The 23,780-nt window shown below is 45.6% G+C and overlaps 1 protein-coding gene across 5 annotated transcripts in view; it reads right to left on the bottom strand.

Moving 5' to 3' along the window:
- The window catches only part of LOC142558355 (uncharacterized), a 44,610-nt gene extending 32,392 nt beyond the window's left edge, over nucleotides 1–12,218 (bottom strand). For 2 of the 5 annotated variants that reach the window (XM_075670500.1, XM_075670506.1), the window contains exons 1-4: nucleotides 12,084–12,218; nucleotides 7,368–7,416; nucleotides 6,794–6,865; nucleotides 2,487–2,570 (exon numbers count right to left, since the gene is read on the bottom strand). In XM_075670500.1, the coding sequence (XP_075526615.1) occupies nucleotides 2,487–2,570; nucleotides 6,794–6,865; nucleotides 7,368–7,416; nucleotides 12,084–12,148 (270 nt within the window). In that variant the 5' untranslated portion in view covers nucleotides 12,149–12,218. The remainder of the gene's footprint in view (nucleotides 1–2,486; nucleotides 2,571–6,793; nucleotides 6,866–7,367; nucleotides 7,417–12,083) is intronic. The other 3 variants (XM_075670515.1, XM_075670511.1, XM_075670519.1) reach the window with 3 other exon arrangements.
- Nucleotides 12,219–23,780: the final 11,562 nt, after the last annotated feature.

Below are 23,780 nucleotides of genomic sequence, written 5' to 3'. Positions count from 1 at the left end.
AAGCAGGATATTGATTTAATGCTTTGTAGTATTTTTCTATTGCCGAAAGTCTGAAAACCTTATTTGGAGCACAGAGTTTGCGACTATGTAACTCTGCACTAAAAACAGATATCGCACTTCTCTACGTCGCAATCTGCTACAGCACCTGAAGCGCACAAATTTTATATACGAGTTCACAGCTTACGTGACATTGTTGCAGTATTTACGAGAGGTTACCAAAATGCGCACTTAAAATTAGTGGTGTATAATTCCGAACGTTGTAAATACATCAACTTTGTCTGCTTTAGATGTGTTAACAGGTTCAGCTGCCAGACTTGTGATGTTGTTTGTCTTCTTTTTTTCTTTTTTTTTTTGAGACAAGTTCTCCTTTTCTGAGTTCACATTGGCTCTGGCGTATCTCGGATCTCGGTATCTCGTAACCACTTCCAGAAAAAAAAAAGCCCTTTCGCGCCTCCAGAGCATCGTAGCGAGCTGCAAAATGTTTGGAAATGTAGGCCTCAACGAAACAAGCGCGAATTAGTCGCAGGGCAGGTAAAGTTAACGGTACGGGTGTAATTAGCGCCGATATAGTAAAAAATTAACCACATTTACACTATATGACTGTAAAGAATGCACCGCCGTAGATATAGACATGTTGAGGCAAAGCCACTGTACACCTTTGGGAAATAGAGTGAGTTTGCTTAACTAAGCAGGGCTCGCGCGGCGCAGTAGTGTTTGGAAGGTGGCTTCGCCGGTGACCACAAGAGGGGAGAATTAGTCACAAAGCAGGTAAAATTAAGTGCACGTGTGCAATTCGTGCTAATAGAGTAAAAATTAACACCATTGCACCACACACTGCACTATTTCTGGGATCTTCCCACATGGCATTTTGGTCAAAAAAGAAAGGCTCAGCAACAAGTGTCGACACTAAAGAAGACAAGGTCGACGTAAACGTTGGGTAAAATACGATACGAATAAGATACGAAATGAGCGAATAATGAACATGAAAAGGAGACAGACAGAACAGAGAGATAAAGCCAACATTCATTCATCGATTCATTTGAATCGCCATGTACGTCGACCTTGTCTCCTTTAGCGTACACACTTTGCTTACCCTTTCTTTTTTATATATTGCTGAATTAGAGCTGTAAAATTGTTGCTTCAGTGTTTATAAGTTTTTCTTAATTTTAGACAACATTGTGAAAAATTGTAGACCTAAATAAAAGAAAAGATATGATTCTTCCAATCGGCAGATTTTAACTTTTTCATTTAAATGCAACAAACCCGGTCAATTTCGGTGCAGTAGGTGCCGAGGAAAGCTATTTCTCCGTTCCCATGTATTTGGATAGGATTCCTGATGCAAAACTTCCTTCGAAGATGCGCCTGAACACAATGAAGGGGTCACTCGGTGTCTCATAATTTGATAAGAAACTTTTAGATTTAAATCTTGCACTGGCCACTGTTCAACCGCCGTGGAAATGAGCGTTATTGCACGGATATTTCTGCGATTTTACGTGGCTTCATTTTAGAAAAAAAACAAAAAAACCCTGCGGCTTCTTCCATAGTTTGTTGAGATTTAATTGCGTTGCGTACTAGCCCTACGAAGTTTCTATTAGAAGACCTTTAGTTCACAACACGTTTATTTCATTACGTAACTTCCAGTGCCCTAAAAGAACTCCAGAAACTTATGAGTGTGCGTGTCTTATTAGACCTATATTACCTGTACGCAACAACTCTTGGTTGGTTTTGCTTTTTTTTGCTTTTGATATTCAGAGTTATCTTGAATCTATAACGTTCGAAAACAGTACATTATGGTAGAACATGGAGGTTAAATGAGGCTGGTCATTGTCATACAACATATTTGTGGTGACAGGTTAATTTAGAAGAGACCAGGGGACGTGTTTTGTAACAGTACGCAATTCATTTTCCGTTCGTCTCGCCCCCGGTTACTTAGCCCTGATGCCACGCCCGGCGCTGTCATATCGCTGAGATTACTCATTCAATGAGACGGCTGATAGGAAAATAATGGAAAATAAAAATAAATCTTCGCAGGAGCCGCATTTCATAAGGATTCTTTTCATTTGCCATCACCATTGTTGGGCTCCATGATTGGCTCACACGAAAATGTGCACCCCTCACTCCCCTACACCTTTCGCCGGGATCGGCTAGCCCGTAGAGCAGCGTACGAAAAGAAACTTTACTAAATACAGGGTTGTCTGGAGCAAGAAAAGGCAACGCTTAGGCTAATCCATTATCTGCCCGTCATTCTCGTGGCGTATAAAGCGCCCTACTGGCGGCACGCGTAGACACTACATAGCGCGGTATTTTCTCCGTCATATTCTTAACGTACAACCCCATGAGTCCCCTTTTTCGTTTTCCACTGAGCCAAGCGCCGCGTACTGCGGTGATTGGGAGCGCGCACCAAAGAACGTGGTTTCCTGGGTCACAAAGACGATAACCAGGTCTCATAAGATGATAATACGAGATTTAACGCAGGCAAAGTTTACCGGAGTGAATGCTTTGGAAGCGTTCGACAGTTTCCTGGGTCGCCTCATGCCGCAGCGGTTGAGCGAGAGTGAAGGACGTGGAATCTACAAAGCAGAAAAGGCGCCACTTCGAATGACATACGAAGCTTGCGAGGCTAGGCAGGAAATTAAAAAAATGTATATGAAGGACCATTATGGCGACGGCTATGTGGCTACAGTCCTCAGAGGGAATTTATCTTTTTGTTAATTTTTATTAAGGGAAAGCTTTCAAATACATTTTTTTAGTAGCCGCAAATTAAAGCACTGGTGCCAAATTCCACAAAGTTTCTCGTTCGTAAGTGCTCCTTGCCATTGGCCGGTCACCTTCACTAATGGTATGTCGAGTGACACGATTGCCTGCATTTTTTTTCTTCCGATACTTCTATAACATAGGAGGTTTTATTGAATACGAGCCGAGGCCCCGTATCCACAAAATACTTTTGCGCTGAAATAATTCGTCAGAGCAAATTCCAGCAAATCCTGATGCTGAACATCTTGTTGGCGAAGGCGGTCGGCCAATGGCAAGGAGCATTTACAAAGGAGCAGCTTTGCGAACTGGGCCCCAGCATGTTCCTCGGCACTTGCCCCGTTACCCCAGAGACGCACGGTCAATGCCAGAGCAATAATTTTAGGCCAGTTTTGAGCACGCTTACAGCTAGACACTCTAAGCTGTGATTATTGTAATGGGCTGAGAATATCTGGGCCCGTATTTACAAAAGATAAAAGGCAGAAACCATCCTTGATTATTATGTCATGTGAAGCGTTTATAAGAAGTATAGGTGACGGAAATGTATGAAAAGAGTGGCGACGATGTTATGACGACGATAGTGTGACGACGTACATGACAACTGTGGGATGACGGCGCTGGAGTGGCGATTATGGTACGAAGACGATGGTGCGACGACGTGGCGACAATGTGATGCCAATGCTGGAGTGACGGCGATGAGACGACGATGTTCAAATGATTGTAGTGATATGACGACGAAAGTATGAAAACGACGGAGTGACGACAACGACAAGAAGACAAAGGGATGACGAAGGTGGCTTCACGACGACGGTGTGATGGCAACAGGTTGACAGTGCCATCGCTACGACAAAAGTGACGACGATGGAACAAGCACCACAGCATGATAGCGCCTTGGCGATGACGACGCGATGTCTAAATGGCACGAATGGTGAAATGTTGACGACGGTATGACGACGATGGCTCGAAGACGGCGTGCCGTCGGCACAGCGATGACAACGCAGTGACAGCAACTTAGTAAAAACGGTGGAATGATGGTGACATTACGACGAAAGAATGACTACAATATCCACGCAGGCAATGAAACGACGAGGATGGAATGACGACGAAATCGTGACAACGATGGCATGTTGGTGTTGGAGCTCACGTCTGCGCTCACGTGCATCATCCGTCGCCGCAGGGCACCCTAATTCGCGATACATCCGCTGTTAAGCACTAATTTCGATAATGGCCAACGGGCCTGCCTTATTTTGCACTATACCCAACTTTTCGATCTGCAATATATCTCTGGGATCGTTCAACATTTTTCGGAGCCATATTTGGCACATCCTTGCGCGTGACATTGCTCTGACCTTGGCTCAAACTAGGCAGACAAATGTTTCGCATTTAGAAGTACTTACGCTAGAAGTGTTCGTAAGAGCGGAACCCAGTCAATCGTGACGTTAAAATGTCGTTAGCAAAGGCAGGGGACAAATGGCAAAGATCTCTCGTGAAAGAGAAACTTTGCGATTAGGTCGAACTCAAGAAGCCGTTCGTTCGTATTCGTGCTCTTTGCCATTGGGCGGAAGCCTTTGCTAGTCCTATGTCCAGCATCGGGATTGAATAGAAATTGTTCTTACAAACGATTTTTACGCAAGATCTGTTTGCGAACAGCGCCGCTTATTTGTATGTTTTAAATGCGAAGGGGTTTCTTTTTTTGCCTAATCGGAGCCAAGTTCCGTCCTAGGTCACGCTCAAGGACGCGCCACTTTTCTCTCTGAAATATGCGGGATGATCCCGGAAATAGTGCAGCTCGAAAAGCCGCCGGACATAATGCAAACACCCGATATAGCGCGAAATAAAAGGCGGTCTGATTGACCGGTACCGCACACAGTGCAAACAAACACGGAATGTAGTGCCAATGAAGGCGGCTCACGGCGGCAGACGTGAGCTAAGACGCCAACATGCCGTGTCTTTGCCAAGCTGTTGTCGTCATTCCGTATTCGTCATTTCATCGCCTGCGTGGACATTGTGATCATTCTTTCATTGCCATGTCATCGTCACTTTTCCGTCGTTTCTGCTGTGTTGCTGTCACTGCGTCTTAATATCGTCGTCATCACGCCGTCTTCCAGCCGTCGTCGTCGTAACCTCGTCATCATTCCATCGCCGTCATTCCGTTGTCGACAACGCGTTGTCATCACCAAGTCGCCGTCATGCCGTCGGGGTCATTCCGTCATGGTAATTTTGTCGGAGCGATCGCATTCTCGTCTACCCATTGTCGTTATACCTTTGTTATACCGTCATACCTAAGTTAGCGAGTTGAAGTTAGCGAGCGCATCGTGGTGTCATCTACCTTCTGTCCTTGTTCGCTGGCGCTAAATGTGCTTTCCAAATACCTTTGTCGTCACGCCATCGTCGTGATTTCAACTTCGTCATCCCCTTGTCGTCAATCCAGTGTCGCCATGCAGTTGTCGTCAAACAACTATATAGAGTCACTTTAACATCGTCACCCCTTCGGCGTCACGTTGCCGGCGTCACTCCTGCGTCGTCATCTCATGTCCGTCATGCAATCGTCGTCATACCGTGATCGTCCCGCCATCGTCATAACACCATCGTCGTCACTCTTTACGCACATTTGCGTCATCTATACGTTTTACAAATGCTTCGCATGACCGAGATAATCATCGAAGATTTTCTGCCTTAATATTTTTCATGGCGAAAGATGGCAAAAAAAGATAAAGAAGAAAAACACCTGAAGTGGACAATTAACCGAACGTATTAATTCTTGCTTGCAGAAAGAAAAATAAATTCAAGGAAGAGCAGAAGTGCTTTGTAGAATGATATAGTACCATCTTTATGCGACTCTGAGCACTCTCCCACGCGCGAAAATTGATGTATAGAACACGTCTGGGGCCGAATTCACAAAGCTTTTCGTTCGTATGCTTACCATTGGCCGGCCGACTTCGGTAATATGCCAAATATGAGATTAGTTCGCATTTGCTCTTACGAGCAGTTATGGTGTAAGAAGTTCTTTGTAAATACGGGCCCTGGGCCGGTATAACGTAATGGTTCATTTCGCTCGATTCTACTTATACGCCTTTCACGGCCGGCCGACACCGGTGGCAACACGGGCGAAGCGTCGCTCGGCGACACTTACGAAGAGTGACAAGGAACAGCACTGGAATAGATTCGTTACATTATAGCGACTATAGTTACGTTTGTCTCGCCAGAACAAATGGAATCTACTTTAATAATTGAGCTACGGTAGGCGCGTTTTCCTAGTGGAGCAGAGAAACATAAATAGGGGTCGTATTTTGTAAAGATTCCCTTGCTCCAATTTTACGCTTTTCATATCGTACACCTCGTCGAGTACACCTCGTCGCACCTCCGGCATCGTCTGCGATGCCGGAGGTGCGGCTCCTTACGAGCCAATGAAGAAGGGCAAAAAAAAAGGAGGAAAGAATAAAAAGGCCTCACTGATACAATATTACACAACACACACTATTAATGCGAAAACATTACGTGCCCCATTATGCAAAAATTTCTCGGCGGCGTGACAGAGCGAGGGTACCAAAAAATGACCGGACGGCACAAAGAGTAAAAACGCGTCAAAAATGCTCCGATTGCCGTCAAATTTCTCAGGGAGGTTCCTGTCCACAAGGTAAATTAAAAGCTTTAAAAATAAAATTTGGTACATCTGGGTGGGAATCGAACCCTGGCCTCCAGAGTGCTAGACGAGGCGCCACGGTGGCTGCACGGCTCTGGCTGGCTAAAGGTGTCAGCTAGAGCCGCCGCCAGAGCCGTTGCACGTCGCGTCGAAGCCACCTGGCTGACTAAAGGTACGGCCTCGTGTGTGCATCACACACACACACACCGAATAAACAGAAAGAATTTTAATGCGCGTCGAAAACATCAATCGAAAACATTTCACCAAAGGGACTATAATGCTTTGGCATTCCCACACGTAAGCAGTCTTAAGTGTGTCTGCCGAATTTTTTAAATTAGCCTTTCGAACACGAATTTCTTGTTTTCATGAATTACCAACTGTTATGTCGACAGTCATTACCGAAAATGGTGCAGGGTGCCGAACGACATTTCTCTCTCTTTCCTTTTGTACACCCGCTTTTATGCTGACTTCCTGCGATAAAAAAAGAACCATGCAAAACGGTGGTCACATAAGGCGTGGGATTTCTGCGCGTATTTTGCACGCCGCTAATAGTGTAACGATCCCTATTTCTCGATTCTATTTCTTCATCATCCACAGTTCATGGCCTGAATATCTTTGTTGAAAACTTGGGTGGTGCGTCACTCGGACAACCGTCAAAAAACGAAAAGGAACATCGATGCAAAGAGAATCGTTACATTAACCTGGGCGCAAGGTTCGTTTATCACTTGCTGCCGACTACGCAAGAGTTCCATCGTGGAGGTAATTAACACGCCGAACATTTATAGCGAATGAGATCATTTGCGCCTCCTGTGTTCGACTGTCTGCAGGTCCAACGAAAATGTCGGCACTGAATAACGCTACAGCATATGCATGAATTTAATTGTGAGCATAGCATGCATGCAGATAGTGCACAGGAGAGCCGCGTTTCGACGCTTTAGTTTTACTGCGCGCTGGAGCAGATATGAAAGCTTACCTTTCGTGTTGGCGTGCCCGCCATTGGTGCGGAACCAGCTGTCCTTCGACTGCAATAAATTGAACAGACTGGATTTGGTTATCAGTGGGCAGGTTCTTCGAGTGCTCTATGCTCAAATACGTTCTTTTTTTTCTTTTCGGGGAGCTCGAACTGCTCTCCTCGCTGATATCAACAATCCAGCTGCACTACAAAAGGGCAACAATGAGCAGTATATATACTGTATAAGCATATTGCGATTCAATAGAGAATATGCTTCATGTTTCAATGGAATAAAGAGGAACGTGTGTATATAATTTAAATTGCGTCTGCGTGCGCAAAATGCGCAGATTTGTGCGTAAGAGCCCAACGATAAGGACGTTCGTGACCATAGAGCTTTTCCGTGCGTGTCACCAATGGCTGTTGCAGTGAGAACTGGAACCGAGCTCCGAGGCCGCAGTAGCTGTACAGAGAGAGCGCCGCGCGCACTAACATTTTGTGGCTCCGTTCCCGCAGTGAACCCATTCTCGTCGCAGAGTCTATTTCGCTTTACTCTTCAGATTAGCGGGAGGAGCAGTAGGGGATAAATATATATACTCTTATCGTTTAACTTACAAAACCATACGCAATGCATTTCAGCGCACCATCTTCACTACAGTTGGAACGCTTTTCTTTTTTCTTTTTTTTTTCATGCAAGCGTTCAAGAAGTCTTGAAAAAGTCGTGAAGTGTTCAAAAGGAAACACTATCGCTCTCTGCGCCAAATGTATCACTAGAGATGCGCTGACTGCTGCTTTCGGCGCATGTGCAAGCAATCAGCTGCGGAGTTTTCTCGCAAACAGGCGTCGTATAGAAATACTATAGTCAGCGAAATCGGGACACGGCGAAAAAGAAACGCTGGACACTACGTTGCTGTCACTGCGTTCGCCTCTTGTGTGCTCTGTCCAGTTTTTGCTTGTGACATCCATTCAGCATGCGTGCAGAGGCCAGGGACTATGTAAACAAGAGCACGTGATATTCTGGCCAGTGCTGCTTGATGTTCATTTTTGTGATAACCCCTTGCGTTGTCGGCCAGGTTGCTGATGTGCACCACGAGAATCGGCTTTGCCGGTGCCAGGTCATACGCGCTTTGACCTTCTTATAAAGAGGATGCGCAAGTCGCACCGAATGGAGACACCGTTCTTTCTTTAACGTTTTCAGAGTCTTTAAAAACCACCTGTGTGCATATAGCGCACATCTGCAGCGTGGCTAATAAGTATGTGCACACCGTTCCGTCAGATACTGAGCTTCCCACGGCGTTGATTCCGAAACTGTCGCACACAGCTCAGAAAGTGGGAGGTACCACCGCACTCAACCTAAAGCTTATTCCATGCAGTGACGAAGATCAGTCCGCACCAACGCGCCACCGTCCATATTTACTGCAAAGACTTCGCACCGCAGAAGAACACTGATAGACTCCGCATTCCTCAAAAAACAGTTTTCAAGATCGCGAAGCTTCACAAAGAGGAAGGAGACGTCAAGGGGAAGCGAAAAAGCGATCGACCATCAAGCGTCAACGACCCAAGGATCAGGAAGATCATTCGTAATAGGATTTCGCTAAATGGCGCCGTTAGCCTGAACAAGATTGTTTCTGACCTGAAGATCGCCAGGCGTAATGTCCAGGAGATCCTGAAAAACAACCTCTGGCTTTGTTCGTATCGTCAGCTGCAAGCGCAGTTACCAACAGAAACCGCCAAGGCGAACAGGCTGAAACTCGCGCTGAAACTCCTAGTGCACTTCAAGTTGGCGCGTATCGAGCACGTGCTCTTCACTGTTGAGGACATTTTCACTGTGGAATTAGTCGCACGAAACAGCCAGAACCTCCGCAGAAAGGATCTCAGGAAAGCGAAAGCTTTGTACGCAGACCCTTTTCCCCCAAGTCCCTCTTCATGGTTTGGGGTGGTATCTTCGCTACCGGCAAGACTCCGCTCGTGTTCATCATCACCGCGTCCTACTATCAACAATAAATTCTGGAGCATGTAGTGCGTCCCTGGAGCTCCCAGAACTGCAGCAATGGGGAGTGATCTTTCAACAAGACTGGCCCTCTTCCCATGGAACGAAGAAAACGATGAAGCTGTACGACAGGTTGTTCCCGCGACACATGTCGAAGAATTTTTTGGCCCTAGAATTCGCCTGACCTCAATCTATTGAACTTTTTAGTCTAGAGCGCATTGAAGGAGAATGTCTCAGCTACTTCTTGCAAAGTTTGGAATCCCTGAAGTCTGCTTTGATCAAGGATTGGGATGAACTTGAAGATTACCTGTGCGCCACCGTCGACTTCGTGAAGAAGCGTCTCCAAGCTTGCGTGAAGACTAAAGGAGGTCATTTCTAGCAATTTCCTGTTTAGTCGTTACACTGTTCTTGTTTTTTGTTGGAAAATAAGGACTGTTTGAAAAGAACATGTTTTCCTTTTGGATAAAACAGCTCAGAACTGGTGCACATACTTAATAGCCATCCTGTACTTATTGAGGTGGATTACTAAAAGAGGCGGGCATTACTTCCTCGAAATCAAGCTGCCTAATTGACCAATTAACAAAAAGTCATTAATTAACTTATCTAAGCCAGTGATTCGACAAGGCGCATCCGATGATTTGAATTCATTTTGAAACTAGGACCAGTTTCATGATAAGCGCTGTCAAACTTGTGGTAAAAATGCACTGTTGTTGCACTTTTTTTAACAAAACGCCTTTTTATGCATTGAATCTCCAAAATTTCTGAACGCCAATGCCTTTCATCGCAAAGTTTGGGAACGCATATCTCGAACCTGGTATAATCCTCAGAATTCAGAGTGGATATGACTCGAAGTCACCAGCTATAATTCGCAAATTGCAGTATGTGCACTGTAATTAGCTTAAAAGCTAATCAACAAATCTTTGTTATTAGTCAAATATTCATTGATTTCTCGTGCGAATAATCTCCGTCACTGATACTGAGAGTAACCTAGTTAAGGAAGTGGAATTGTACTACATGCCACAGGGGATTTAAAGAAAAATTGTTAACGATAAAAAAAGGGGTGTATTTCCTTGGCAACTAAGTAAACGCGCGTACTGCAAGAGAAAAAAAAATGCACATCCCACGCATGTGTTAGCATCTATGTGAAGCGAAGCTTTAGTGAAGCGGGTAACTAAATATTCACAACTAAAGGCAATGCATACGATTTCGTTTATTCATGCAATGCAATGTGTAACCGCATGGAATGTTACTGTTCATCCACCACAACGGTCCAAACTTTATTGTCATGCAATTTTTATGATTATGCACTGCATCATTCACAACCTATGCCGAAATGCAAGCACCAAATCAGGTGGTTGCATAACGCGAGATGTATACGCCGCATTGCCACCAAGACGAAAGCCGTATATATATGAATATTTTCGAGGGAAGAATGGTGATGACAGGCGTGTGCAGAGAAAAGTACGACACATATCAAGCAACATTATCAATACCGTACCTCATGTGTTATAGTGGGACACGCCCATTCTGGTGGATTGGGCAACCACCCACTGACAAACACTGAGTTATTAAATAAAAGAAAATAAAGTAACTCAATGAACCTGGTAAATTTAGTTCTATATTTCACTAACAGATGGGGGGATTTAGAGATGCATCTGAGCCGACATTGTAAGTGGAGGTTTTATGTAGGAATTGTTTTTTGTTTCTCAACGTAGAGGCAGAGGCATACTTGGTCAGCATACACGGGTTGCACAAGCCACTTCGCGGGCACTTTCATATAACCTTTGTACATAAATCCACAAATATATCTGGCAAGATAGCGACCAACCGAACAGCCAGGCAGCCACTCGGAAACCGAAAAAGAAGGCAAATAAAGCTGCGTTTTAAAATTTTGAAGCTTTTTGCAAAACTCACTCGTCTTTCTGTTCACTCGAGTTGTGGCAAACGACGAAGAAGGTCGCGAATTTTATTCGCTTGTTTCTGCATCCCCCGTGACTCTGCGCCCGCTGTGAGGAATTCAAACCACTTGAACAGAAAGCACGCATCTTTCGGAAACACCAAAATGTAGGTTCACGGGCCGTAATGTTGATTGATTCGCGTTTTGTGGACGTTCTATAGTTTTCCAAGAACGTTAAAGTGCGAGTCGAAGGAAGTGAATATGAACTGCGCAGCATTTTTTAGTGGGACACCGAAAACGCCTTTCATTCTCGCATTAAGAGTAAGCAGCCGGACTCCTGCAGTCGAATCTACGTGGTCAGTCCAGCATCTTCTGTTAAATCGAATGGGCGCAGTGAACAACGCGGGCGGCAACAGAATAAGGGATAAACTGGAGAAAACACATGTTGCGACGACAGAGCATGGAGCGGAGCCCGCTTAAAGTGAGATGTATTACTGTCACTCCGGTTTACCGTGTCAATCTCGTTGCTCAGCGCAAGCTGTCGGTGTACTGTGAACGAGCGCTTCGAACGAGAGGGCGCCTATAATGCCTTAAATGTGTTATCATAGCTGGGTAAGCCCTAACGTCAGAAACTCCTGAAAGTGCGATGACCTGCGACCCAGGTGGCCCCAATGTGTGTCTCTCTCCCCGTTGTGTCGCGTGCACATGGACCAGACCTGTAGAAGAGCCATCGCGCAGTCTTTTTTTTCAGCCGCCGCTCGGCGCAGCGCGATCTAACGCGGGCTCGGCTTACGAACAATTCAAACCGCACTGAAAATTCCAAAAGAAGACTTTAAAAAAAAGTTAGGCTTACCAGCTTGTCCGCTTAGGTGAGAGCCGAAGAGAACACCGCCAGTCTTGCGTCTGGTTCGCGTACATTCGAACGAGATCGGTCCCGTGAGCACGCGCTGCAGTCTTTGTCCTCTTCACTTTTTTTTGCACGTGCGCCTGCAACGAGGCTATAAACGAGGCTGACCGTGCCTCCGGGGAGCCGCGGTTGGCGCCGTTCGCGCTTTGTGATAGCTCGCGCTCACAATAATTTTGCCGCATTTGTATAACAAAGTAACAAAAAAAAGCTATACTATTCATTTACGGTTCAAAGTTGCTGTACCCTTCGTAACAATTCGACGACTTGAACAGCCGGTGAATTTCACTGTGGCTGTCTAGAACAAATGCACGAACGTGCGCAAGGGCTCCGTAGAAGACGACGAAGCCGACCGAAATCCCGTGCATTCATGGCGCGAGATAGAAAGTGTATAGAAGGCTAATGTGATCCGGCGGGCTGACAGGAACGCGCAAAACAGCTCAACATAAATAAACTCATTTAACAGGTACCGATGAACGAGCTGGTAATTCGGAGACGTGCCTACTTAAAGCGCGTCCTTGAGCAATCATACCCAGGAATTCTGGACAAGCGTTTGGTTTCCTTTTTCGCCACCACGTGGCGTATCCACCTTAATGATTTGAAATTCGCGCCGTGACGTATGCCATGACGCACAACAAAAGAAAACATAATAAAAAGAAGCGCACCTTGAGACTGTTGCTTCACCTCGGTACTTGAAAACGAGCGCGCTCAAGTATCGGCCTTATCTGCTACTTGCCCGAGTGGCAATGAATCGACGATTTTGTTAGACACCTTGCCAGACAGCTCGTTGGCATTCCGTGTGAGATGTCTGGCCGAGATAATGGCTCCCGCAAAGCTTCCCTTTGGTTTCCTTCGTTGTATTTTCCTATTATTTGTACACCACTGCAGCCGTGGGCTTCCATATAGTCAGCTTTGTGTTTCGTGGGTTTCCGGTAGAACCGGAATGATTGAATAAGAGGAAGCTTTAGCTAGGGCCTATCTTCGATGCCGGCCGCTCAAATACATGTAAAAGGCATGATTTTGTGCGAAAACAGCTCAATGACCTGAATGAGAATTGTTGCATTTAAGAGAGAACGTGTAGCATTTAAGAGAGAACGTTAAATCAGTGATTGCAGCAGAAATAATTTTGATTTAGGCCATATAGAAGTATTGACAAGACGTCGGAAATCAGTAAATCTGAAAAAAGAATAGAAGTACGAAGTTTACAAATCCGCTTGTTATCATCAAAAACTGGTATCACATCTCTATATTGGAGCAGCTCAATCGGGCAAGTTTGACGTATGAATTTATGATGTATGTGAGGTTGTTACAATGCTTGTCAAGGTTTTGCGAATGCCACATTCAGGAATTAGTGGTGTACTTAAGGGTGGCATATGTTATATCATTTTCGTCCGCAATAAATGAAATATTAGGTGCAGCTTAGAGAATTGCGACATTATTTTTTGTTGGTGAGGTGCGAGGTTGTATACTTCAGGTAGCGTTTCTTTAAATTTCGCATATTTTCAGAATTTAAAAAAGTGGAAGTTAAATAAAAATTCGTGGTTTCTGCAATCTCATTTTAACGGTCTCTTGTGAGTTCAACATAACTAATTAATTTCGGTGCAGTGATTGTGAGAAGAAACCATTGTTCATTTCCCATGTAGGAGCTAAAGCTTCCGGTTAGGTTCGATTTAGAATATTATTGCTGAAAGAAGAAGCAAGACGGGTAGCATATTTACAGTATGGGGGCCGCAATTCGATGGGGGTGAAAATGCGAAAACACCCTTGTACTTAGATTTTGGTGTACGTTGAAGAATCCCAGGTGGTCGAAATTTTCCTGAGTCCTCCACTATGGCGTGCCTCATAATCAGATGGTGGTTTTGGCAGGTAAAGCTCCATAATTTAATTTTTTGTAAGCTACAGAATCAGGAGTAATTTACAGTAATTGGCAAAGACAATTACTGCAGTCTAGTTTCTGAAGCATTGTCTTCTTCAGTCCCAAGCTCCTGCTCATCTTCCTCAGCGTTGTGCAGAACTGTGTAACGTATTTCCACCTGGCATGGAAGCGCCATTCCGCTGATTTTTATGCTGAAACGGACTAGTAGCGTTTTAGGCAGCCGACAAGTACGGCGTCATGGAATGCCTGGATGGAGCGAGTAGTAGGTGCGGTCGGAGAGATCTCATAGGTTACGTCGCTTACCTGACAAAGGACCCGGTAAGGCCGGAATAGCGGGACATTAGTTTTTTCGAGCGGCCGAAGCGGCGGCTGGGAGATCGCCGAAGGACAAGATCCCTGGGAACATAATCGGCGTCCCGGTGACTAATGTCACAAATGCTTTTCTGCGTTTTCTAAGAAGCACAAAGGCGACGGTGAGCAACTAGGCATGTTTCTTGGGCTCGAGCAATTACATGGCGGGTATACTGAAACACGGGCTCTTGAGTAGTAGGCAGTATTGTAAAAAGGCAATACTGGATCTCGGCCGTACAAGGAATAAAATGGCGAGTAACCTATAGTGTCGTAGCGTGATTAATTGTAGGCGAATGTGACAAAAGTGAGAGCAATAACTGAATCAAGATGGTTTTCAGAAACACACATGGAGAGCTTGTCCGTTATTGATCGAATAAGCCGCCCCCTAAGATCGTTCGTCTGAGGGTGGGATGCTGTACGAAGTTTATGTTTGGTAGAACAGGAGCGGAGCAAGTAGACCACAACTGTAGAGAGGAAGGAGCGACCCCTGTCGGTAAGAAGTTGACGAGAAGCGCCGTGGTGAACATGATGTTGTGCAAGAGGAAGTAGGCTACGTCTGTTGGAAGGGCTCTGGTGAACCCGAACCAAGTTGTAGAATCAGTTGCGACGGCAGTCCATTTGTTGCATCAGCAAGATGTGGGGAAAGGGGCCAACAGTCGTACACCAACGCGATAAAAGGGTTCGGTAGGATTGCCAAGAGGTAGGAGTAAACCATCAGTCACAATCTTCCACAATCCGCTAGCACATTAAAACTACTTGAACTTGGAATTCACAATACCACAGACGAATTAATTGAAGCACAGTTTATTGCACAGATCTCCAGGCTTTCGTCAACTAAGCCGGGAATCAAAATTCTTGATGAAGCTGGTCAACTCCCTATGCAGGCTCCGCTCAACTGACACCCCCTGTCTAAATTAGCCCGTGAAGGTATAAAGGTCGAGCCCGTGCCGAGGAACATCCACCCAATATATAACGAAGGTCGCAGAAGAGCGCGGGCTAGAGCCATCCTTCGACGAATAGATCCTTACGGGGCAGATGCATTCTTCGTTGACGCCGCCAAATATGGCAGCGAAGACAGGTTTGCAATCACGGTCGTTGACGCGCGCGGAACGCTTATCAGCGCCGCATCAATCTACGCCAAACACGCGAACGAGGCGGAGGAAACCGCGATAGCTTTGGCTCTTCAAGCCGCAAAAGGCCCGGCGTCCATTTTCTCTGACTCGCGCACGGCGGTCAGGGCTTTCTCGTCCGCTCTAGTTTGTAAACACGCAGCCAACATCGTTAACAGATGCTTTCGTATTAATACGCGAGAAGAAACTGCAGGTCATATCAACGTAGCATGGTTCCCGGCACACATGGACGATGCAACTAACCGAGCGGGTTGCAACCCTAACGAGCGGGCCAACTGCCTGGCGCGTGAATTCACGAACCGCGCCAGAGCTAGCAGTCCGGCTCTCCCGCAGGATTGCCCCTTCAAAGATAAACTTACAACCTTTCACGAAATTACGTCACATTACAGACAAAGCAGGAGAAAATTCCCTCCCCCCAGTCCGAAACTGAACAGGGCTCAGGCTGTTACTTTCAGGCTTTTACAGACGAGATCGTACCTCACCCCGAGAGCGCTTAGTTGGATAGACCCGAACTTTCCGCAATCGTGCTCCAAATGCGGTCACGCGTGCTGCTCCTTCGACCACATGCTCTGGCTGTGCCCGTACAACGCGGGCTCCGACTTTCATAACGAGTCCAAGTGTTACGCCTTGCTGAAGAGCTCGGATTTCACAAGCCAACTACAGGCCGTCCAGAGGGCCCGCGACGTCGCGGAGAGTCACCATCTCCCTGTCCCGTAGTGGGTGGAGCTACCAACTTGATCGGGGAGCCTTCGGGTGCCCCCTAATCAAGTTCCTCAGGACACTCTAATAAAGTTCTTGTCACTGTCACCACTTGGTAATGGTAGTGACGATAGCCTTACTGTGATTACTGTGATATATACGGGTTGGTCCGGTTACAACCTTAGACAGATGTCTTGGCCAAAGTAGAATCTATGCACGACCATTGTTGGTTAATTGAGTTACTTCGAGTGGTGTAGCACTCCAAACCAAATTCTTCATGCACAAACTCAGTGAACCATTTATTTTCTGGTTTTCAAATGCCCACATTGAAGTCTTCAATGATGATCACAAAGGTAGTGTCATCGCAGCTAACCAATGCAAAGTGCGTGGTAATGAACTTCTCAGTACCACACTTGGGTGTGCCTGAATATACATATATAGACAGTGGATATCATAATTTCGTCTTTCGTTTGTACGGCAGACACTGCACTCCACAGTCGGTGCCTCTCTCGTCTTACGAGTCATGTTGTATGGTTGTACATACATTTCCGCCTATGCATATGCGGCAATGCCTTCTGCGCGTGAGACCATGTGCGGTTCACAAATGATTCCAGCATGCCCATCGACGGGAAACAATGCATCTTTATTATTATTATTATTATTATTATTATTATTATTATTAGTAGTAGTAGTAGTAGTAGTAGTAGTAGTAGTAGTAGTAGTAGTAGTAGTAGTAGTAGTAGTATTGGCGGAGCACTTGAAGCCTGCTTCACCTCCGCCGCGTGACAGCCCGATACTTCGCAACCTCCAGGATCGGCCAAAATTCTTGCTCCCTGACACGACAAATGCATTTCGGGGCAGAGGTATGCAGCTTCGCTGTGAAAGCGCCTGTACAGTCAGTATTGCCACCCTGTATTTTGTCTCGATGGCACCATCACCATCGGCACGGTCCCGCTAGGAGCTACTAGCGGTTCACGTTCGTTATCTTCCTTGCGTCTTGACGGCGATCACGCGCTAAATCTGCACTATCATTGCGTCGTGCACCCCTACTTCGCCCAAGCCAGCTTTCGGCGGCACACGTTCGCTTTTGTATTGACATCAAAGGTTTAAACTGCTTGATTTAGAAAAAAAAAAAACAAATGTACATCAAAAGTGCACTGGCCGCAGGGAACGTACTCACGGAGTGATGCTATTGATCACATTATCACAAAAGGCTGGGCTCTGTCAGGTCGCCCTTAAAGACGGTCTTTTTCAGCGTCAGTTATGCTTTCAGAGTTTATCTGTAAAGGATTTGTAAAATAGAAGCAAGTTTATTAATTATTCGCTCAGCTAGGTAGTCTCGCGGACTGGCTCCAAGCTACACATGTCCGTTACCCACCTAAGATCAATTATTGAGAATTTAATTATCGTACCTTCGTTTATTACGAAAACAACTGCTCAGCTTACTCCGTATGTAGAGGCTACCAATTTCAACACTGGAATGATAGCAATAATGTCAGCAAGATTTACATTGCTCTATTAAAATTTGGCGCCGTTAAAAAGTAACTGCCTGGATATTCATGGTGCAGTACGCTTCTGTTAAAGCAGGTACAAATGCTCCAACGGGTTTTCTTGTCGCAATTCAAGTTCATCAACTTAAGCACGTGCGCTCAACAGTACACTTCTGATTTTACTACGGACTCTCCTACGTTATACAAGAAGCTCCTCAGCGCTACGGTATATCACACAAGGTGTGCGAGAACATTGTGCGCGCTCCCGATTACACAAATGAGCTTGGTGACATCAGGCTCGGTTTCCTGGCGTCATTAAGAATAAGAACAGCTGCCTGGCGGAAATCAATGCAAAATTATTATGGTGCATTGTATCAAATACAGTAGCGCGCACGTGTGTGTTAGAACAAAAAGTACTGAAGTATTGGAATGAGTGCTTTGCGGAATATATTTTAACTGGCTATTGTTAACACATAAAGAAAAAAATACCACTATTTTTTTTCTAGAAATATTGCTGATATACGTATGCAGTCAATGGAAACATGAGTTCCGACCTAGTGCCCGTGGTGGAAGCAGCCCCAAACCGCACGGCTACATTGGCAGACGAAATATTGGTTGATTAGGGTGAAAGTCTAAAGTGGCTCGTTGCAATGGCTCATACCGGAATGAAGAACGACACAATCAGGAATGGCTCATACCCTCGTAAGCAAGCAAATATGCAATGGCTGAATATGAATGAAGAAACAAGAGGAAAAAAGAACGAAGGAAAGAAAGAAGGAACAAAAGAACGAAAGAGAAAACAAACAAAGACAGAAAGAAAGAAAGAAGGAAAGAAAGGAAGAAACGAAGAAAGAAAGAGAGGAATCTTATTTTGTTGTAGCGCGAGCTGAACAAGGTCAACAGAAAGGCACATCTGACACACACAACGCTAACTTTCAACAACAGATTTATTTCCCATTCTCGTCGCTATATATACACCCTCGAAACGTCATGCAGCCCGTGTGTTGTCCTTGTTCAGCTTGCGCTACAACAAAATAAGATAAGCCGTACCAACAAGCCGCTATAGCGATCCTCATCGACAGAGAGAAAGTAAAAAAAAAATCATGAGCCAATCCACTCCGTGAAGGTGGTTGACCAGCGAAGCTGTTTGGCACAGGAGACCGAGGTGACATAATTTTGAACAAAAGGAACAAACTCACTTATTGTCCTAATGGGTCGTGATTATTTCCCTCGCAACTGCAGTCACATTCTTTGATAATGTCAAATAGATGCACGTACGCCGCTGGGTTGTCGGTGGGGCCGGATCAGTGTGGCATCGCAAGGGATATATCTGCAACACGGAACGCGTAACCGCTCCCTTTTCGGTACCCACACATACGCAATGAAATCACCGATGACAACAGAGGCAGTGTCATCGCAGCTAATTCACGCAAAGTGAGTAGCCATGAACCTTACGGGACTATGAGTCGTTACATTTTTTATTGCTTACTGGGGTATGAACCATTGCTCACGGGGGTATGAGCCATTGATGATGGCATTTTTCGACATGCTGTTTTGTATGTCGTATGCGTGATTAGAAAGAATTTAGGCATTGTTCGCTTCACTTTGCTCAGTGTATGTAGCCTCTGCCTTACGGGGCTATGAGGCATTGCATTTTTTGCTTGATCGGGAGTTTTCATATTGCTATACAATTTTGTCACTGATACTTTTCACCTAATTATAATATTTTAGAATTTGATTCATTAATTAAGGCTAATTATATAATTATGCCGAAATAAAAATAAATATCTGAGTATCTTCAAGCGATGGCAAACATTACGTTGAGTCTGTACAGGTACGTTGCATTTGCATGTATTTAATGTTTGGCTCAAGTTACGTGGGACACCCTGTATATACGCATAGGTATATGCGAGAACATTGTGCGCGCTCCCGATTACATATATGAGCGTTGCTGACATCAGGCTGGGTTTCCTGGCGTCATTAAAAATAAAAACAGCTGCCTGGCGGAAATCAATGCAAAATTATTATGGTACATTATATCAAATACAGTAGCGCGCACGTGTGTGTTAGAACAAAAAGTACTGAAGTATTGGGATGAGTGCTTTGCGGAATATATTTTAACCGGCTATTGTTAACACATAAAGAAAAAAATACCGCTTTTTTTCTACAATTATTGCTGATATACGTATGCAGTCAATGGAAACATGAGTTCCGACCTAGTGCCCGTGGTGGAGGCAGCCCCAAACCGCACGGCTACATTGGCAAACGATATATTGGTTGATTAGGGCGAAAAAATCTAAAGTGGCTCGTTGCAATGGGGGCTCATACCCGAAACAAGAACGACATAATCAGGAATGGCCCATACCCTCGTAAGCAAGCAAATATGCAATGGCTGAATATGCATATACATTGTTTGACTATGCGTATGACTTGCTGTTGAATTGACACCATGTAATTATTCGTCTTTTCATTAAACATCATAATTCCCGATTTCTCTCTGCTAAACTTAAGGCCTAGGCTTTTCGCTGCGTAGCCACGAACATTCGCTCGTGTATAAATCACATTCATTCTCGATAGTGGCAGAATGTCGTCATCACACATCATTCCGGGAACCTTCTGTTGCGCGATTTGTCAATTACTCATGCAAGATAAATCAGACCCTAATTCACTGTTCTGATTCCTGATGACGCCAGAAAACCAAGCCTGATGCCGCGAACGCTCAGAAATCTATTAGGGAGAGCAAATAATGCTACCACACACCTTTTGTGATGTACCGTGGCACTGAGGCATTTCTTGAACAATGTAGGAGAATACATTGTAAAGACAGAGGTGCATCCTTGGATGCGTGTGTTCTAAGTTCATCAACTTGAATTGCACCAAGAAAACCTGTCCGAGCATTCGCACCTGCTTTATTAGATGCCTACTGCACTATCATTATACAGGTGGTCTTTTTTGACGGCACCAAATTTTAAGAAATAGATCAATGTAAATCTTCCTGACATTATTATCATTAGAGTGTTCAGACGGTAACCTCCGGATACGGAGCAAGTTGAACAGTTGTGTGCGTAATTCACGAATGTATGTTGATTATCTTTTAAATAATTGATCTTGGGTGGCTAAAGCGAATGAGTAGTTTGGAGCTTGCCTTCGACATTGTATAGTTGAGCGAATATATGCTTATCAAACATGATCCTGTAAGAGTAAGAACAAATATCTTGCAATTAAGCGCTCTCTGAAAGCCTCGCTGACGCGGAAAAAGGTCGAGGGTAACGTCGACCTGACCGCTTCCAGCCTTTTGAGATATTGTCATGAATGACATGGCTCCGTGAGCATGTTTCTTGCGGCCAGACGACTGTCGATTTTTATTCACATTGTTTTTTCCGAACGCAAGCCGTTTAAAGTTGAAATGTCAATATAGCAACAAACGTGCGCTGCCGAAAGCTCGCTTGGTCACCGAAACGATACACGATCGAATGATAGTGCAGATTTTGCGCGTCATTGCCTTCAAGACATTGCGCTGCCACCGACGGAAGCAAGATAACGAAGTTGAACTGCTTGGCAGCCTCTTACGGGCCGTGGTAGGCAAGGGCGGCATTACTGACATCGCAGGCGCTTTCTTTTTGCAGTGTCATTCGTAGTTGTCTCGTGCATTTAAACACGGGCTTTAATGGTCTCCACATCGCGTTTGTTTCCAAGAGTAGGTGTAAGCAGGAAAATGTTCGCTCACACCCGCAAACACGCAAATACCCTCGCACACACACACACGCACTCTCTCTCCCTGGCACGAGCACACACTCTCTTCCTCAAACGCATTCACACGCCCTCTTCATCGTGCCCATCGTACGCACAGATATCCATGCGCACACAAACACGCACAGTTATGTCCGCAGGCATGCATGCTGAAACACGAACAAGCACGGTCGCACATGTGTACATTCACGCGCCGCCATGCATGCGCCGAAAGCACGCAAGCGCACACACACATGCACTAACACGCAGATGCAGGCATGCACACACGCCGCGAACGCTCACACACACATACGCGCACTCGCGTGCAAGCATATGTACATACGGAGGCACTAGCACGCGCACACACTCTCCGCTGGCACGCACACTCACGCACACTATCTCTCTCCCTCGCGTATACACACGCTCTCTTTCCCTCGCGCGCACACACATGCTGGAAACAGTGATAGGTGAGCGCGACAGTGATTATACGCCGGCTGTGCGAGATTGATAACACAGAACTTAGTTTAAAGGAAAAAAAAACTTTAAAAGAACTTATATTCTGGTCATGCAGTACAGTTTAACAAAGGAAAACATCGCAGCGTAGTACGCAACGTCCGCTTTGTCTTGTCTCTAAACAGCGTCTCTCTCTTTCTTCTCACACAAACACAAACACACACACACACACACACACACACACACACACACACGCGCGCGCGCGCACACACACACACACTCTGTATCCCTCGCACGCAAACGCACTCTCCCTCACACGCACGTACTCCCTCTCCATCCGTCATACGCATACACACACACACGCGCGCACACACACACACACAATACGCACGCACAGATATCCATGCGCACACAAACACGCACACATTTTTTCGCAATCCTGCATGCTGAAACTCGAAAAGCACACGTTGGCACGCGTACACGTACACACACGCCCACGCATGCACCGCAAGGGCGCGCACAAGCGCGCACACACGCAGGCACCCACATACGCTGCGAACGCTCGCACACGTCGCGAACGCTGACACACGCATACACGCACTCGCGCGCATGCAAACGCAAATACGGAGGCACACGCCCGCACACTCATACACAGAGCGAACATGCGCATAGAACCATACCCAGGCACGCTCAAGACATGCACATGCATAACCACTCTGTACCATCTCGGCTGCTTCTCAAAAGCCTGCACGTGCAAACAGGCTGCATAACACTCCCACTACCAATACCTTTTCAATGTCAGCTGTAATAAATCGCTTTAAGGTTTAAATTTGGCGCTTTTTTAAGCCAATGTGCCCTCTGGCGGTAGGGTGCAAAACGATTTTCTCCTGTCGTTGGACTTCACCGCCCCTGTCTGACTTTCTTTAACTGCTTTAACGTACCACCAATGTTCCGACTAAGTGCCAAAATGCATATGTTGCTAGAAGGGACTACCCTGTTGTTGTCGTCGTTTGAAACTTTTTGACCCTCGCCCTATATTCTGAAATATAAATTAGAAAAAAAAAATTCCCATTGAGTCACACTTGTGCGTTGCTGTGAAGTTCCGAAGGAGAATGTCCAGAATTCCTGGACATGAAACCACTTTAGGACTTCGTGTGTGTCCATTATTTTTCTGTGCCCGTGTTTTTTTTTTTTCTCAAGTGTGCAGCTTATACGTTGCAACTATACAGCTCTATAAAAACGCTCTCGTGAGGTCTGGCGCTGGCCTCCATGGCTGCCGCGCTGTGACCGCCTCAAACTTTGGCCAGAACACATATATATAGCGTCTCCGCGTGGTTCATTTTCGCCCGTGGAAAATCGCCATAAGGGAGGCTGGCGCGTCCAAAGGCGCAAAATAAGGGATTTTGGTGACCCAGAAAATTTTCTTCTTAGATTACATCAACATTGGAGAAGCGTGGCCCGCCGTGGTGGCGATGTGGCGATGGCGTTGCGCAACCAATCTTGAGGGCGCGGAATCGAATCCCGGCCGCGGCGGCCGCATTTCGCTGAGGGGTGAAATGCCAAAAACACCCGTATTCCATGCATTGGGTGCACGCTGAAGAGTCCCAAGTGGTCAAACTTAAGCCGGAATCCCTCACTACGGCGTGCCTCATAATCAGATCGTGGTTTCGGCACATAAAACACTAGAATTAAATTTTAAGTGCGTAAGCAGATATATGCCTATCCGACGAGGAAGCCTGTCCGTCCGTCACGTAAGACCAATTGCTATATAGAAATTAATATACAAAAAAATCGTGAGCGATTCCACTCTGTAAACGTGGATGACCAGCGAAGCTGTTTAGCACACGACACAGAGGTGACACAGAATATTGAACAAAGCTCCAAGCACACTTACCTTCGTATTCAGAAATGCATCTTA

This window comes from Dermacentor variabilis, chromosome 1 (genome assembly GCF_050947875.1).
Source record: "Dermacentor variabilis isolate Ectoservices chromosome 1, ASM5094787v1, whole genome shotgun sequence".
NCBI classification, from domain to species: Eukaryota; Metazoa; Arthropoda; class Arachnida; order Ixodida; family Ixodidae; genus Dermacentor; species Dermacentor variabilis.
Note: the sequence above shows the minus strand (reverse complement) of the source record. Positions and strands in the feature narration are given on the sequence as shown.